We start from the raw sequence: 16195 nt of genomic DNA, 5'->3' as shown, positions 1-16195 counted from the left end.
CTGGGGCTCTTATCTCAGCAAGAGGCCCTTGGAGGGGGGCATTACAAAGGTGCGCCGCCCGAGCCTCTGGGGCCAGGGGATATCGCCGTCTAGGGGGGTGCTGCTGTCCTTGCATCCTTGCCACCTGCGTTGTTCAGGTCCCCCTCTGGCTGGGAGGGACTGGGCGGGGGCGTCTCCCAGTCCCGGGAAATCCGAGCCACCGCCCCTGGCCCCGCCCCCGGCCCCGCCCCCCGGCCCCGAGCCGGCCGAACCGTCCGCGGCGGGAGCGGCGGAGGCGGCGGGAGAGCGCGCCGTGGAGCCGCTCGGAGCGACTGGGCCCCTCGCGCCGCCGCCTCGGAGCCCAGCGTCACGCACCGAGGCCGCCCGCGCCGTCTGTGCGCCCCTGCGCCCCGCGCCCTCCGAGCCGCAGACCGTCCAGGGCACCCCCTCAGCCCCAGCCTCCGCCGGGCCGGGATGGCCGCAGCCCGCGGCTGAGCGAGCCCGGGGGGGCCCCATGGGCCGGCCCGCGCCGCGCCCCCTCCGCGGCCGCCCCCTCCGGCCCGGGCCCCCCCGGGCGCCGCGGGCCCAAGCGGCCCGGATGGCGGTCGCGGTGGCAGGGGCAGGGGCTGGGGCCGGCGCGGGCGGCAGGCGCGGCCGCCACTGACGGCTAGTAGGGCGCCCGGAGCAGGTAAGCAAGGGCAGAAGGGGGGCCCGCAGAGGACTGGCGCGGGGGAAGGACTGGCCCCCATGGACGGAGGTTGCGGGGGTGTCCAGGGACTCCCGGTAGACCAGTAGCTTCCCGCCTTGAGCCAAGAACAAGCGTGTGTATGAGGGTGGGGTCAAGAGGCGGCAGGTCCGCGCGTGGCAGGGGGTCGGGAGGGCGATGTAAGTGCCTCTCTAAGCTAGGGTCTGGCCAGGGGAGGGGGTGGTCCCTGTCCGACGGGACGGGCGCGCTTCTGCCTCCTCGGACCCTCTTGTATGCTTCTGGAGAGGGGGTGGAAACAGGAGCAGCCGGACACCACTCCCCAGCCTTTAGGTGGGCGAGACCCAGACACCCCTTCGGTCTTGTGGTCTACAAGGGGCCGCGGGGGACAACCGGACCCCGCGGATCCTGAGTGGGGGGCTGCCGTCGCGGCCCAGCTGCACGCAGAAGTAAACATCTGTCAGTGGCGCGTTCCAGCCGCGTTCCCTGCGCGCCGCCGCCGCTGCCGCCGGGGACACGGTGTCCTCCGGTAAGGGCCCAGCTCTCTCGGCTCCTGGAGCCTTATGCAGCCGCAAGAGGGCGCGAAACCATTTGGGGGCGGGGGGAGTCCCTTAAGGGCAAAGACCAAATTTGAAGAAGAAAGGGCGGTTGTCCTTCCTCTTTTAAGTAAAGGCATCTCTTACTCAGGATGATCCCAAAATTCTCCCAGAAAATGTGGTTTGTCAGTTCACAGTCTTTATTTATTTATTATTATTATTTTTTTTAGTTCACAGTCTTTAAACGGAGGGGCCTGCAGACAGTGGGCAGATGTGGGCTGGGACAGAGACAGGAGTGGCTTCTCTCCTGGGGTTGGTGTCACCACAGTCCCCTCCCCAGGAAGCACCAGCATACATATATCACGGTGCCACTGGCCTGGCTCAGTGGGTCTTTGGTTACCTGCAAGGCTGAGGCCAGCAGCCCAGATCTGGGGAGTAGAACTAGGGCCTATGTGGGGTGCATGGAACGCCAGACCCCTGATTTTCCTTACTCCTGCCTGCCCACCCTGTCCAACATCCTTTTCTGTCTGTTCCATGACACTCTTTGTCTGTCTTTAAAAGAGCCCCAGGCTGAGGAAGCCCTAAAAAGGCATGACTGATCTAGGCAGACACCCCTCCCCACACCCTTCATTCTAAGACTGCTGAGGTTTGAGGTTCCACAGCCACTCCCAGGCCTTACAGCCCACTCCCAGACGGCTGCGAAGAGCTAGTTCCAAAGGTGCAGGGGAGAACCGAATCACGCCTCCCGACAGTTGGGCACAGTGTCTGGAGTTATACCATCACTGCTTGTCCCTCAGGTGATAGGCCTCAGTTTTCAGGGGCTGAGAAATGGATACAGCTTTCAAGAGTCTGGGACAAAAGAGGGAACCAAACAGTTTGCAGCCAGGCAAAGAATACAACCAAGAGATCATTTCCACCAACACGTATTGGACTGCCACGGTGTAGCTGACTCTGGAGTCAGGCTCCTGGGCTTTGTCCTTCCAGGAAGACAAATCCAAGGTGGAGGCCAGAGTGGGCAGCAAAGGCACTCCCTCCGGGTAGGAGGGTCAGGGGAGACTTCCTAGAGGAGAGCCATTGGGGTTGGGGCTGTGCAGGAGGAGTAGGAGTTTTCTAAGTGGGACCGGTCAAGGCATCCAGGTAGTAGAAACTGCATATGCAAAGATCTGGAGGCAGGAAAGTGCATGGGTGGTTTTGGAAAATCCAGGGGGCCTGAGTGTGGGAGGGAGAGATCGTTCTGAAAGGCTGACAGAGAACTGGGCTGGGGCCTTCAAGGACAGATTCCTGGAGATGGGAGCTGGAGACACAGAGAGAACAGGTCCTTTAATGCATCTGGCATCATCGGGTGCATCCATCTTTTCTGAGAGGTTCTGGGATTCTTCTGCAGATGCAGCTTTCCTGGTCCCCCAAGGTCGGGTAGAGGAGTCTAGATCTCAAGGCCCATGAGGGGAAACAGGATCTTCCCTCTGCCCAATGAGCATCAACTGAGCAGGCACAGTGGGAGGCTGGTTCTCCCCATTTCACATCTGAGAAAACTGAGGCTGGGCAAGCTGGAGAGATCTTTCCTTATGTGCCATGTAATTAATTCTGAGCCCTAAGCTACCATGTGCCAAGCTATGCACCAGGATGAAGCAGAAAATAAGACAGGCCCGGTGCCTGCTGCACTCATGAGGGGGAGGGTGGGGGGCAGACCTGAGGCTCTCAAAACATCCAGCCAGCCTCCTGGAATTTCAGGGTGTGTAAGCGCCACCAAGGAAGCTTGAGTAGGGTCTGGGACACTTTGGCATCGGTGTTCAGGAGCAGAAAGATCTTCCCTTCCAATCCCAGAGGACTCAGGCTTTGTCTGGCCCTGGAAGAAATCCAGCAGGTGGCCTTCACTTCCCAGCGGGGGAAACAGAGCCCAGAGCAAAGGCCCCACCATCCGTGCCTAAAGAGCTCAGTATGTGAGGATCCCAAGGCAGAATTTGAACTTGGGGACATGGAAAAGGTGACTCGGGTCCCCTGGTTCCCAGGACACCTGTGTTAGAGTTTGCGACACGTCAGAGGTCTGTGCCTTGGTTTCCCTTTCTGTCACAAGGCCAGGTTTGTGTGGCGTCCCCCTGGCTACTCCTGGAGGACCCACGTCCCTCGTGCCACCCACTGGGCCCCATGCCAGCTGCTCAGCCGTGCCAGTGCCAGGCCTCATTAGGTTGATCCTGTTATTCTCCCCCAGGGAGGTCCCCCGCAACGCCCGCCCCAGATGCCTGTAAGGCCTGTCCCAGGCCAGCTTGGCTAAGCCAGACCAGCCTGGTATGGTCGAGGTGGGAATTTTATGGGCCAGCCGCAGAGGACCAGGCCAGAAACAGCGAGTCTGAAAAGCAGGCGGCCCCACCATACACACGCTCCCTGGCCCAGCCTCCCCAAGAAAACGCCTGCACAGTGGCTGGTATAAGAAGTGGGCACTGATGAGGAATAGGACACCCCCCATCTCTCCTCATCTCCTTGTGCTGTTCCCTGGCTAAGTTTGCTCTGGTCACCCCGGTCCCTTTGAAAAGCTATCATCCTGTCTCTGAGCCTTTGCTCATGTGGGTTTCTCTGCCTAGAACACTGTTCCTAGATCTTCACATGGGCTCAGCACAAATCCTGCCTCCTCTGAGAAGCCCTCCTTGACCACTCAGCCTAAAAGCAACCCTGGTTACTATTGCTTCACCTTCTTTTATTTGGGGGCTGTTGTTGCACTGACAACCTCTAAATTACCCTTTCTTTCTTTTTTTATTGGGCTTTAATTTTATTTTTTTCTTTTATTTTTTAACTGGAGTATAATTGCTTTATGATGTCATTGTGTTAGTTTCTACTGTTTTCTTCTTTCTCTCTCTCCCTCCTTTCCTCCTTTCTCTCTTACTTTTCTAGCCACACAGCTTGTGAGATCTTGATTCCCCAACCAGGGATCAAACCTGGGGCCCTAGCAGTGAAAGCGCAAAGTCCTAAGCACTAGACTGCCAGGGAATTCCCTAAAATACCTTTCTCTCTTTTTTATTATCCATTTCCCTTAATGGGTGGTCTGAGCTTGGCAAGGGTGGAGTCCCAGGTTGGCCATGGCCGTCCTGTGTTCCCTGGCTGGCCCAGCACCTAGCAGACACTCCGTAAATGTTGAGTGAATGTGTTGGGGGCAGAACCGCCTGGCACATGGGCTTCCTGCCATGTGGGTCTTCTGTTTACTTGCCAGTTCTGCTCTGCTGTGTGTCTTTGAGAAAATTTTCTCCTTCCCTGGACCTTAACCCCTCATAAACAGCAAGACCTTGCTTCTCTCTGTCCACCCCCGGCATTACCCCTTGTTACAGGGGTTGTGGAGACATTGAGAGAACAAGTTTAGAGTCAGAACCTGGTTCAACTGCAGCTCAGCCACTTAATTTCTGTGTGATCTTGGGCAAGTCACTTTACCTCTCCAAGCCTCAGTTTCCACGTGGTAAATGGGGCTAATAATAAGAACAACATCTTTTCCAGGGACTGTGGAGGGAGAAATAAACTTGTGGAAAGCACTCAGCAGAGGGCTCGGCACTAAATAAATGGAATAGCCAACACTGCCAGGTGTTAATGTTATTATTCTTGCTCTTGCTGTTATGAGGAAGGCCATATGGTACAGTGTTCAAGAAGGTGGAACAGAGGGCACTGAGGCTGGGGCTTTGAAGGATGAGTAGGAGTTTGCCCAACCGCCTGAGTTCAAATTCTAGCTTGGCCATTCATTCATGCTCTGTTTGACCCTGAGGAAGACACTTAAGTCTTTTGGACTTCTTTTTCTGTCTACACAATGGGGATAAAATGGTCCACACCATTCTGCGAGTCACTAGAGGTAAAGCGCTTAGAACAGCAGCGATGGTGTTGTTCACTAGTGTTAGTATGAGCTATTTTTCTTTAATACTATTATCACAAAGCAACCAACACAGAAGTCCTCCCCAGAAGTCGACTCCTCAGCCTCACTTTGGTGAAGACAGACCCAGAGCCCCTTAAGATACGCTCAGGACCCGAGACTTGATTCTCAGAGTAGCAGGGAGCCAGAGATGGTTCTAGCAATCAGGCAGCAGGCAGCTTCTGGGTTGGAGGAAAAAGAGGAGAGGCGGGGCTCCCACCTCTGGCCAGGCCTGGAAGGTTCTGCAGGGGGCGTCTGTGCCTGCACCCTCCCAGGAGGCTGCCCCACAGGCTGGCCCCTGACCCCCGCAGACGCGACATCGGAACCAGCTGTGCTAGCCAGATGTTCCTGGTTTACCCGCAGATGTGCGACGCTGGCTTGCGCCTGCCCCGGCCTCCCCATCCCCACCACAGGGTGGGGCTGGGCCCTGGGGCCTTCCGAGGGAGGGGGCACATTTTTGTGGGCTGTGGAATTTGTTTCTCGTTTTGCAGAACCATTGAATCTTGTTTTGAGAGAGGCCCAAGTCCCACCCATTTCCTCATCAGGAAATGGGGCCTCAGTTTCCCCATCAGTGGATCCCTAGGGAACCCCCAGGGGCCATCTGGGGTAAATGAAATGAGCAAGGCTGCCCAGGGAATGGGCCCAGCTGCCAGCCCCAGAGCTGGAGGATTGATGGAGGAGACAGGGAAGGGCGTGCAAGCACCCGCGTCTGACACCCGGGCCCCGCTGCTGCCGTCAGCCAGGCCTGCAGGACTTCACTGAACAAAAATGGCCCTCCAGATGAGGAGGTGTCCTGGGCAGCCCATTGTACAGACGGGAAACTGGGGCTCAGAGAGGGGGAGGAGCTTGCCAAGGGAGGAGCTGTGTGCTTGCCACACAGCTTCCTTGCCATGTGATCCAGCCAGGAAGAGGCAGAACATGGATGCGAGTTCAGCTGTCTGGACCCCAAGTGCCGCAGCATCCAGACACACCCTTCTCCAGAGGCTGACCCGCAGGTGTGGCCACCCCCACTACTGCCCACATGGCTTCCCAGCCTGGCTCGTTCTGCCCGTGGGTGGCAATGACAGCCCCACGTGCAACCCAGTCATTCCTATAGTGTGGGGCGGACCTCCTCAGACCCTTTCTGAAGTTGGGGAAACAGGGATACAGGAGGACCAGAGGCAGATCTGGGAGTGAGGTGCAAGGGGAGAACAGTGTTAGTGGAAGGAGGCACCCCACGGGCAAAAGCCTGGTGACTGTGGATGGAATTCTCAATGTCCGTCTTTGCTTTGAGGGGACCCAGCCCAGGCTGTCCCTCCAGAAACTCCTCCTGTCCAGCAAAGACAGATATGGATCCACATACTATGCAGAGCTGGGCAAGAGGGAGGACCCTGCAGCTGTCGGGGGAAGGTCAAGATAGGAAGCAGGCATGGTTTTCAGGAGGAGGGGGCTATAGGAGCTGGGACTTTGAAGGATGAGTAGGAATTTGCCTGATGGAGACAGGCATGCCTCTCCCAGACTGGAGAGATGAGTGGGTGGGCGGAGGGTTCCCCTCCCCTCCAACCTCTCCCTGGGAACAAGCATGAAGCAGGTTCCTCCCTGAGGCCAGTGGCTCTGCAGGCTGAAGGCTGGTGACCCTGGGAACAGGTATGCCTGGTGGGTGTTCCCTGGGAAGCTCTGTGGAAAGGTGGAAACTTGGAGCATTGCCGGGACATCAAGATAACGAACAGTGTTTCCTGGCACCATCAAAGAAGCTGCCAGGAACACCCGCACACCCTCACCCTAATTGTCTGCTCCTTGGATAACTGGAAAGATCCAGCTGGCTGTGTGTCTACGGGCTGTTCATCACCCCTCTCTGAGCCTCAGTTTCCCCTCCCTCCCAGGGCTGGGGACTCTGTGGCCTCCAGCTAGAAGTTGAGGTCATTCCAGAGGTCATCCTTGCTGTAGTTCAGACTGACCTGACCCCCATGAAGGGAGGTGCCCCCTTCCTTAGGCAATGAGGATTCTCCAGGGTCTGGACATTGTTGGCTTGAGAGGGGACCCCTGACCAGGTCCTGTCTGGCAGATGGGTGACACTTGAAATGCCAGCAGGTGTGGGCAGAGCAGGCCCTTTCCTCTGGGGCATTCTGCTCCCACACTCCCCTCTCCCCACTCGCAACCTCCTGTGGCTCCACTGCTCAGTGCCGCCTGGAATCTGCAGACAAGGGCCCCCAGCACTGGCAGGATGTTTGTGTCTGCACGCCTGTTTGCACGAGTGTGGCTGGAGTATGGGATGCAGGTGATAACAGGCATGCCTGTGCACGCACAAGTTCAAGTCCTCAAGGGATGGCTTGGAGGCGGCACGTGTGTGGCGTGCCCATTCTCTGTGTCAGTGTGCAAGAGACAGTATGTGTCTGAGTGTGAAGGTGCTTGATTTGTGTGGGAGTGTGAGTCTCAAGGGTGTGTGAGAGCTCCCATGGGCATGAGAGAGTGTAAGGGGTGTGATCAGGGGAGCTCCCAAGGGCAAATAAGGATGTGTGTGCATGTGTGCAAATACTAGTGAGTGGTAGCGCTTAAATGCTATGTTTGTGAGTAAAATGCCTACATGTGAGAGTATGGAACACACTAGCATGTGAGTGCAGTGATGTTCAGGTGTGAGGGTGTGATGATGTTTGAGTGCATGGTCATGTTCTAGGTGGGAAAACACCTGAGTGTGTGGTTGTATTCAAGCATGTGAGTGGAATTCTGTTTGACGGTGAGTGAGACCACTGTGTGTGTAAGCAGGATGGCATCTGAGCATGTCGGAATGTGTGAGCTGGGCAGTGTCTGAAAGTGTGCGTGCAACAGTGATTGGGCACACATGAGAGAGAGTGTGTGTGTGTGTATGCGCGTGCATGTGTGCTGAGTGAGTCAGTGTCTGTGAGCCTGGAAAGGCTGGGTGGGAATATGAGCCCCCAAGTGTGCTGTGTGAGTGCCCACCGTCCCCATGGCACATGCACACAGATGATGCACACCTGGTCTCCTCCATGCCCTCCGCCACACCCGCTCTCCATCAGTCCATGCCAGAGACAAACCAGTCGGGTGACCCCCTTACAGAAAGGCCCATTGTTGCAGACGCTTATCAGCTGTGCCTGCCAGGTCCCCTCCACCGGCGGTCCCCTGCTTTCCCACCCCCCTCAGAGCTCCAGGAGGCCTGCAGCTCCAAGGCCACCAGGGGCTCCCGTGGCTGGGCATCTCGGGGCTGGAGACCCATCTATCCTTTCAGCCCCCTATTTTATACTAGTGCTGTACAGGGGCCTTGTTCCAATCTAACAGGGAAACTGAGGCACGCCACTCCAAGACTTGGGTGTGACAACCAGAGATCTTGCACCTGGGGGGTTTCCCTGTCTCCCCCTGCCAGGGTGGGTGAGGCCACCAGAGTTCTCTTCTTAGCTCTGCGGCCCTGGGCAGGTCACTTTGCCACTCGGGGTCTCAGTTTTTCCATCTGTAAAATGGGAATAAGGACTCTTGTGAAGTTAAAAATGACTTAATAATATGCATTAAATTTGTACAGTGGGATCTAGCATCAAGTAGGGGCTCATTAAGAGTAAAGGTTTGGGCACTTGACAAATGCCAAGACTGACCTGTTTGCTGCACAACCTTGAGAATGAAGTCTCCTCCCAACCCACAGGGCTGCATGACCTGCACAACCTGTGCTCCTCACCTCCCTGCCTTCACCTCCCTTTGCTCACTTTGCTCCAGCGACATGGGGTTGTCTTGATGATTCCTTCAACCAGCCAAGCATGGCCCTTCGCCCATGCTGTGTCCACAGCACTCCAGGCTGGCCCGGGGTTTGTTTACATGGCTCCAGGTTGGGGCCCTCATTATCCATCACCCCACTGACAGTAATAACATTATCACCACAGTAATAATAACAGCAGTATCAAATACCACCACGGACTTCCCTAGGAGTCCAGTGGTTAAGACTCTGCGCTCCCAATGTCGGGGGCACCTGTTCCATCACTTGGCTGGAGAAGATCCTGCATGCCTCATGCCAAAAAAAAAAAAAAAAAATCCAATACCACCAACAGTGGCCGGTCCTCAGAATGACTCCAGAGCATTTGCTCCGCCCACGTGGAGCACTGTGACAAAGAATCCGGGTATGAGCCTCTAGATCCTTTCCTAGCTGTGCCCTTGACCAAGCCTCTCTTTTTTTTTTTTTTTTTGACCAAGCCTCTCTTTCGTGCCTGTTTCTCCAGTTATAAAATGGAGGTTACAATGCCTGCTTCCTGAGCTCAGCACCGGTTCTGGTACACAACAGGGGTTAACAAGCGTTCTCCGTTACTTACTGTCTGGTGCAGGTCCTGTGCGGGTGCATCCTTGGGGCGGGGGGAGAGGCGGGTCCAAACTTACTGCTCTTAACCACGCCCCGCCCCCCTCCGCCGACACAGGCACACCACACGCAAATGAAATGCAAATAGCTCGCAATGAACTGCTCTGGGCAGCGCACAGGTCAGCCTGTGCGGCCCGAGGCGCGCGCGTGCACGCGCGCGCGGGGGCGCCCAGCACCCCGCCGCTGAGCCGGGGCGCTGACCGTCGTCCAGCCCGGCTTTCATCGCTCCGTGTAAATGTTTACACCGGGCCGGCCGCCAGGCCCCACGCCGGGCGGCCGGCGGGGTAATGTAAACGCGGGCTGGAGGCCGCTCAGTGGCGGGGAGCTTCTCAGACAGGGTGGGGGTGTAGGGGTACGCAGGAGTTATTAAACATCTACTGTGAGCATGACGCGACTAGGCAACCACAACACTGAGTAATCGGTGCCCCAGTAGGGGAAGCTTAGACGTTGTGGGGACTCAGAGAGTGCCCTTGCACAGGCCTGGGGCTGGGGAGGAGGAGCAATCAGGGCAAGCTTCCTGGGGGAGGCACCGTCTAAGCTAGGACCGAAAGTGGAATGGGAGTGGGCGGCAGTGGAGACGAGAATGTTCTGGATGGAAGGACTCACTTGTACAAAGGCCTGGAGGTGGGTTGAGGGCAGGTTTGGTCCATTGTTGCCCACTTCTGGACATCTATTTGTCTGGGGGGCGGGGGCAGGGAATCTAGGCCCAGAGCAGGGCGGAAAGTCACTTCCAGGGACATTAATATGGCTCAACCCGAGGGCTCCAGCCTCCCAGACTGTACCTATTCTAAGCACAACCTCTCCTCACCACCCTTGTCCCACAGTGCCCCCTGCTGGGGATGTCCTCACCTTCCACTCTTCCCCAGACTCCCTGGGTTCCAGCCACGGCAGCCTCCTGGCTGGATTGGCCACCCCGGGTCACGCCTCGGGACCTTTGCACCGGCTGTTGCCCCTGCCTGAGATGCCATTCTCTTCTGCCTGGCTAGCTCCTACCTTTGCTCAAGTCTCAACTTTCCTCAATCCTCAGGAAAGCACCCTGGGACGCCCAGATGGGGGCGGTTCCCAGGTTACCCCTGGCACACTGCCCACCTCCTCCTTGGCAGCGTTTCCCACAACCTTGTTCAGGGGTTCCTAGATGAATCACTTCTATATTATTATTGGTCATTAAGCAGGAGTGGTTCAAATTCAGGGGCCCCACTGTATCCCCACTAGCTGGCCCAGCACTCTGTGCCCGTTCCTTTGTTGCCTGACAGACAGACGACGGAGGCCGTGTGGCTGACCATCCCGTGGACGCAGGCTGAGGATGCAGTGCTGGAAGGCAGCGGCCCTGGCCTCGGTGCTCTGCAGCTCCGTGCTCTCCATCTGGATGTGTCGGGAGGGCCTGCTCCTCGGCCACCGCCTCGGACCTGCGCTGGCCCCCTTGCGCCGGCCGCCTCGCACCCTGGACGCCCGAATCGCCCGTCTGGCCCAGTGTAAGCCTTCCCCCGCCCCCTGTCTTGAGTCAAGATACCCCCAACATTGCAGCGACCATAATGGTGGAATGTTGTACACAGTGGAGCGAGGCCACAGAGGCTTACTTTAGATGGGGTGGAGGGAGGGTGCAAATCCCCTCAACGGCCTGGCAGGGGTGTCAGAGGGGATGGTTGCTGGGAACTGGGGTCCCTCGGCTCAGCTGTCACAAGGAATTAGGCTCTAGCCCTGAGGGGCCCGGGGGCCAGATGGAGATTAGACCTGGGCATTCGGCCCGGGCGGCCCCTGCAGCGCAGTGGGGGGTGGAGGAAGAGGGAGGCAGGACCCGAGGCCCTAGTGACCTGCCGGGGGCGGGGAAAGGGGAGGCAGAGAGAGACCTAGAAATGGGACGAGTCCTAGAAATGGGGAGAAAGACAGACATAGAGGAACAGAGGATGGGCGAGAACGATGCGGGAAAAGGTCAGGAGGTAGAAAAGTGGAAATGCCAACCCTGGGGGGTGTGGCTGCATGGTCCAGCTCCCCACTCGCCCCTGATGCCTGCCGGGCAGGTTTTATGGGGCCGGAGCCATGCATGGGCCCTGACTTAGTGCGTGCACGGGTGTGTCCACACGTGCATCCGTGTGGGTGGATGGGGATTAGGTGTAGGCAGGGGAGTGTGCGTGGGCCCCTGTGGGTAGGGGGTGCGTGCACGCCTGTGTGCAAGTCTGCACCCGCCCTGCTGGCCCACACAATCCTTCTTTCTTGTCTTCACAATGGACAAGGGTGGCCTCCGGCGCAAGCTCCACTTCCGCCCCCACCGCTCCCCCTGCAGGCTGCTAAATCCTTCCCAGGACACTGGGTCCCAGAGACCCAGGCTCCCCAAAGCTAGTGCTCCAGGCCCTGGGGGCAAAGGCCCAGTGGTGGAATTTCAGGCACCGGGGAGGATCTCGGCCCACTGTCGGGTCCTGCCTGCCCTGCATCCTGTCCCCGGATCCAGCCCTACTGGAGGAAGGACATGGATTTCCATACCCCAGAGTCCCAGTGTTCTAGGTTCTGGGATTAATGCACTGATGGAGGAATCTCAGGCTTGGGCCAGGGAGGTGTGGGCATCATTTCCTTGTATTCCAGACCCTGTGCACGTGGCCAGGCCTGCTGGAAGGACAGATATACTAGAAGATTATTGTTTATGTGAAATTCACACTGAACCGGGGATCTGTATCTTAACCTGACAATCCCATGAATTAACTCTAGACCCACATCTTTGGGGTGGGCACACTGGTGGAATTTTAGGCATCGTTAGTGAGCTAGGCTCACCCTGATCCCAGAGCAGGCAGTGCTTGCCACCCTACTCCCACCCATCTCCCAGAAGATGCTGTTGGGTGGCCCCCCATTTCTACCCTCCCAGCCCCAGCCAAAGTAGGGACTCTGCAAGTCTCACTGAGCAAACAATGAAAGTAGGGTACAGCAGGGTACAACGGGTGCAACGAAAGTAGGGCTGTCATCTGCCTGAAACTACAGGGCTCAGAGTGGGCAGAGCAAGGCTCAGAACCGGGGCTTGTCTGCTCTTGAGACCCCCTATGGGAATAGACAGCTCCCAGGGTGACAGACAGCCCTTCCCCCTTGGGCCTCCCAGGAAGCTATTTCTTTTGACAGCCAGGTGCGCAGCCTTGGGGGCAGGTGGGAGCTTAAACTTGGGATTTCCTCTCTCAACCACAAGAGTGACTGCCACCTGCTCAGGGGCTGGGAGCCCCGTCTGCAGACCCAGTGTCAGTTCAGCGCTGCCTGCCATTCCGACGTCTACACTTCTCTCCTGGGGCTGAGGAGCACTGGGGCAGGACCCGCCGCTTGGGAAGTAAATTTAGGCCGTGGAGCCCTGGGAATCTGTGGCTCAGGGCGCCTCCAGGCAGTTGTGGGAGAAGAGGGTTGGACGTGCACCAAACTTGGGCACGGGATGAAAGTGGGAAGACTGTTTGGTTTTCTCTCTGCCACCTGCCAGTGGTGTGGTCTTAGGCACCTCTTTGCCCCTCTGGATGCCTGGTTCCCTCACCGGTAACATGGGGGGAGCCCCTGACAGCAGCTGCGGTCACCCCATGTGGTAGGGCCAACACACAGTTCTCAGTGGCTGCTGCTCCCCTGTGCATTTTGAGAAGCTCACACACCTCATCTGGTGTGGTGAAAGGGGAAACTGAATACCGCTACACGGTGGAGCAGGAGGGATGCGGGGAGGGGGAGGCGTTGTGAACAGGCCAGAGGTTCAGAGAATATGCAGAGGTTTGGGTGGGGATCCCAGAGAGGGAGTGAGAGACCCATGAACGCTCAACCAGAGTGGGGGGTTGGGGTGTGGGAAGCAGGGCCCCAACACTGCTCAGAGAGGATGTGCCAGTGTCCTGGGGCAACCAGCATGGGGTGGGGACAGCTGGGGCCCAGGAGGGACAGGGATTTGGTTCACTACACCCCCTGCTGAGCGACCCCCCCTCCTTTTTTTTTCTCCAGTGAGGTGAGAGCAGCTCAGTGAACAAGGGAGGAATTTCCAGTGCTGCCCTGCATAGGGATGGGGTCCACAGAAAGTGGTGGAGGGGTGTGCCCACAGGGAGACAGACACAGGGTCGGCTCAGCTCAAGTTGGGGCAGACTGGTATGTGGTACGGGGAATAGTTCCGGGCAGTCCATCTTAGGTTTAGGCTCCAGAGAAGAGTGCTAGTAGCCTTAGGGGCCCAGCCTGGGGACCTGGATATGCAACCCTCCCCTTACACACACGCCTCCCAGAAAGGGTGCATGAGCCGGAATCAGGGAGCAAGATAAGATGTGGCCGGGAGAGGATGCACTAGCACCTGAGTCACCACCAGGTCCCTTTTCGCAGAGGAACAGCGTAGACATGGCGCTCCTTCCCATGCATCCACCCACTGACCCCCCGGCCCTTCTCTATCCCCTCGCAGACCGTGCACTGCTGCAGGGCGCCCCGGACGCGGTGGAGCTTCGAGAACTGACGCCCTGGGCCGGGCGGTCCCTTGGTCCGCGCCGTCGGGCGGGGCCCCGGCGGCGACGCGCGCGTGCGCGGTCGGGGACACGGCCGTGCGGGCTGCGCGAGCTCGAGGTGCGCGTGAGCGAGCTGGGCCTGGGCTACGCGTCCGAAGAGACAGTGCTGTTCCGCTACTGCGCAGGCGCGTGCGAGGCGGCCGCGCGCGTCTACGACCTGGGGCTGCGACGCCTGCGCCAGCGGCGGCGAGTGCGGCGCGAGCGGGTGCGCGCTCAGCCCTGCTGCCGCCCGACGGCCTACGAGGACGAAGTGTCTTTTCTGGACACGCACAGTCGCTACCACACGGTCCACGAGCTGTCGGCGCGCGAGTGCGCCTGCGTGTGACCCTACCTCAGCCGGCCCGGAGAGACGGCGGCCACGGCCTCCGCCCCGACGGCACCCACGGTCCCGCCTGGCAAGCCCCGCGACAGACTACCCACGCGCAGGAGATGCCGTCCAGGGCTCAGGACTCTCGCGTTAACTGTACCAAGATAAAGTGTGGAAAATCCAGCCGGGGTTGTGATTCGGCGCTGCGGCATGAGGGCCTAGGGGAGGAGACGCCATCTCCATTGGGAAGAGGGGGACGGGTACCACCTGCGCTATGGTGGGAGGATCCCATTTGCTTTGGGCCGGGGGTGGGGGGGGGGGAGAGAAAGACGGCTTTTTTTCAGGCGTACAGAAAGGAAAGAGGGGCTGAATGGGGGGATGACCACAGGGACCTTCTTTCGCATCTCTCTACAGGCTCTCTTGCCTCTTCCAGGTGAGTCCTAGCCTACTCCCCGGCAAGGTGTTCTTCTGGGTAGGAAAGATTGAGCCACAGTGCAGATGGAAAAACTGAGGTCCAAGTGGTCCAAATCTCCCTCACCCAACAGACCTCTTCGGGCCTGGTCAACTCCCACCAGGGTGAACTCGGAGCCACTATCTCCTTTCACTAGCTAAAAATATCCACGCTGCCCATCTCCCAGCGGGGGATAGGTCTGGGGCAGGCGCCAACCCCATCTAGCCCAAAACCGGCGCCTGCTGGGGCACAGCTGGGTCCCCAGGGACCTAGGTCCTGGGGCCTTAAAGCCTTTGGCCAGAGCTCGAGGGAGAATTTTCCAGGACCCCCGTGGAGGATGGAAAAAGCGTGATGTGGTGTTTAGATTTGCCCACGGTGTCACCTTGATGCTTGGCACACCCAGAATGGGCACAGGGTGTTGGGTTCCTAGCAGGCAGAGAAGGGTCTGCTGGTCACATGGGCTGAGGAGGGCGGGCAAGAGAGTGGCTGCTGCAAGCCCAGGCCTGGGTCACGGGACACCAGATGGAGTGGACTCCTACCCTTCTTCCCCTCAAACTGGGTGGCAGGGGAATGTCTCCAAGGCACAATTGCCCCTTTGCCCAGGTTGTCTAAGGGCACAGTCCCTTCTCTTCCATCCTCCCACTCTAGACTGGGGCTCTCAAAAGAATAGCCCCACTCTCTCCTATCTGTGTGTCTCCTAGGCTGGCCTCCTTCCTGCTGTGCTAAGGACCACCTTCTAGAACCTAAACATGGCGTCCTTCGCAGACCCAATCCCCATCCCGATACTGGGAGACTCAGATCAGATGCTCCACCCAGGGAGGCTCACCTGGCTGGGCTGGAACATCCCCAGCTCCCTGCTTTCCAGTCTTCTTTTTTGCCGTTGCGGCAGCTGGAGCCACTGGAGTCACCTAATAGGCAGGACTTCCAGGAAAGCCCAAGAGCAGCGCTTGGAGGCCAGGCCCCAGACTGTGGGTGGTCAGCTTGGAAGGCAATTTCAGAGCATGCTGGCTGGCTGGGTCCCCACCCACCCCCGCAGTCTTTTGACTCTGAGGTTTGGGGTGGTGGATTCCTACATCATTCGGGCTGACTCAGCCTGGCGGCCGTGGCAGAGAGGCCAGAATTCCCAGCAGCCGAGGAAGCTGAGCCTCAGTTTCCCCATCCTAGAAGGCCCTGAGCCTCAGAGAGGGAAGTTGCTCAGCCCAGGACACACAGCAGGAAAATCAACTTTGGTGCTTGGGCCTGTGGTCCCGGAAGCTTGGCTGCCTTGTGTGTGTGTGTGGAGGGGGGGCCTCCTAGGACCACAGTCTCCCTGTCTCCCACCCAGATCCAACCACAAGGCACTGGCCCACCAGAGAACTGGAACATAAACAAGAGCTGCCCTCGTAGAACCCAGGGCTGGGGTTTTCAGCAGTGCATGCCACACACACACACTCTCTCTCTCTCTCTCTCTCTCTCTCTCTCTCAGGACACAGAGACTGCCACTCACATGGGCTTAGAACCATGCGCAGACCTCCTTTGGGGG

At 58.3% G+C, this 16195-nt stretch overlaps 1 protein-coding gene across 2 annotated transcripts; it reads left to right on the top strand.

The window, feature by feature from the left end:
• The first annotated feature begins 255 nt into the window (after nt 1-255).
• NRTN (neurturin) lies at nt 256-14392 on the top strand. Of its 2 annotated transcripts, none has more exons than XM_065933546.1 (3): nt 256-667; nt 10685-10903; nt 13816-14392. In XM_065933546.1, the coding sequence occupies exons 2-3, from the start codon at nt 10735-10737 to the stop codon at nt 14238-14240; spliced, it is 594 nt and encodes a 197-aa protein (XP_065789618.1). In that variant the 5' UTR covers nt 256-667; nt 10685-10734; the 3' UTR covers nt 14241-14392. The 2 variants fall into 2 exon arrangements, with proteins under 2 accessions (XP_065789618.1, XP_065789626.1); XM_065933554.1 differs by lacking the exon at nt 256-667 and adding an exon at nt 9517-10055.
• Nucleotides 14393-16195: the final 1803 nt, after the last annotated feature.

The sequence above is a fragment of the Muntiacus reevesi genome, chromosome 1 (genome assembly GCF_963930625.1).
Source record: "Muntiacus reevesi chromosome 1, mMunRee1.1, whole genome shotgun sequence".
NCBI lineage: Eukaryota > Metazoa > Chordata > Mammalia > Artiodactyla > Cervidae > Muntiacus > Muntiacus reevesi.
This window is presented reverse-complemented; position numbering and strand designations above follow the sequence as displayed.

Excerpts from the sequence above, each read along its gene's own strand:
- NRTN (XM_065933546.1), top strand. The coding sequence starts at position 10,735 with ATGCAGTGCTGGAAGGCAGCGGCCCTGGCCTCGGTGCTCTGCAGCTCC. Across the intron at positions 10,904-13,815 it reads AATCGCCCGTCTGGCCCAGT|ACCGTGCACTGCTGCAGGGC; the intron begins GTAAGCCTTCCC and ends ATCCCCTCGCAG.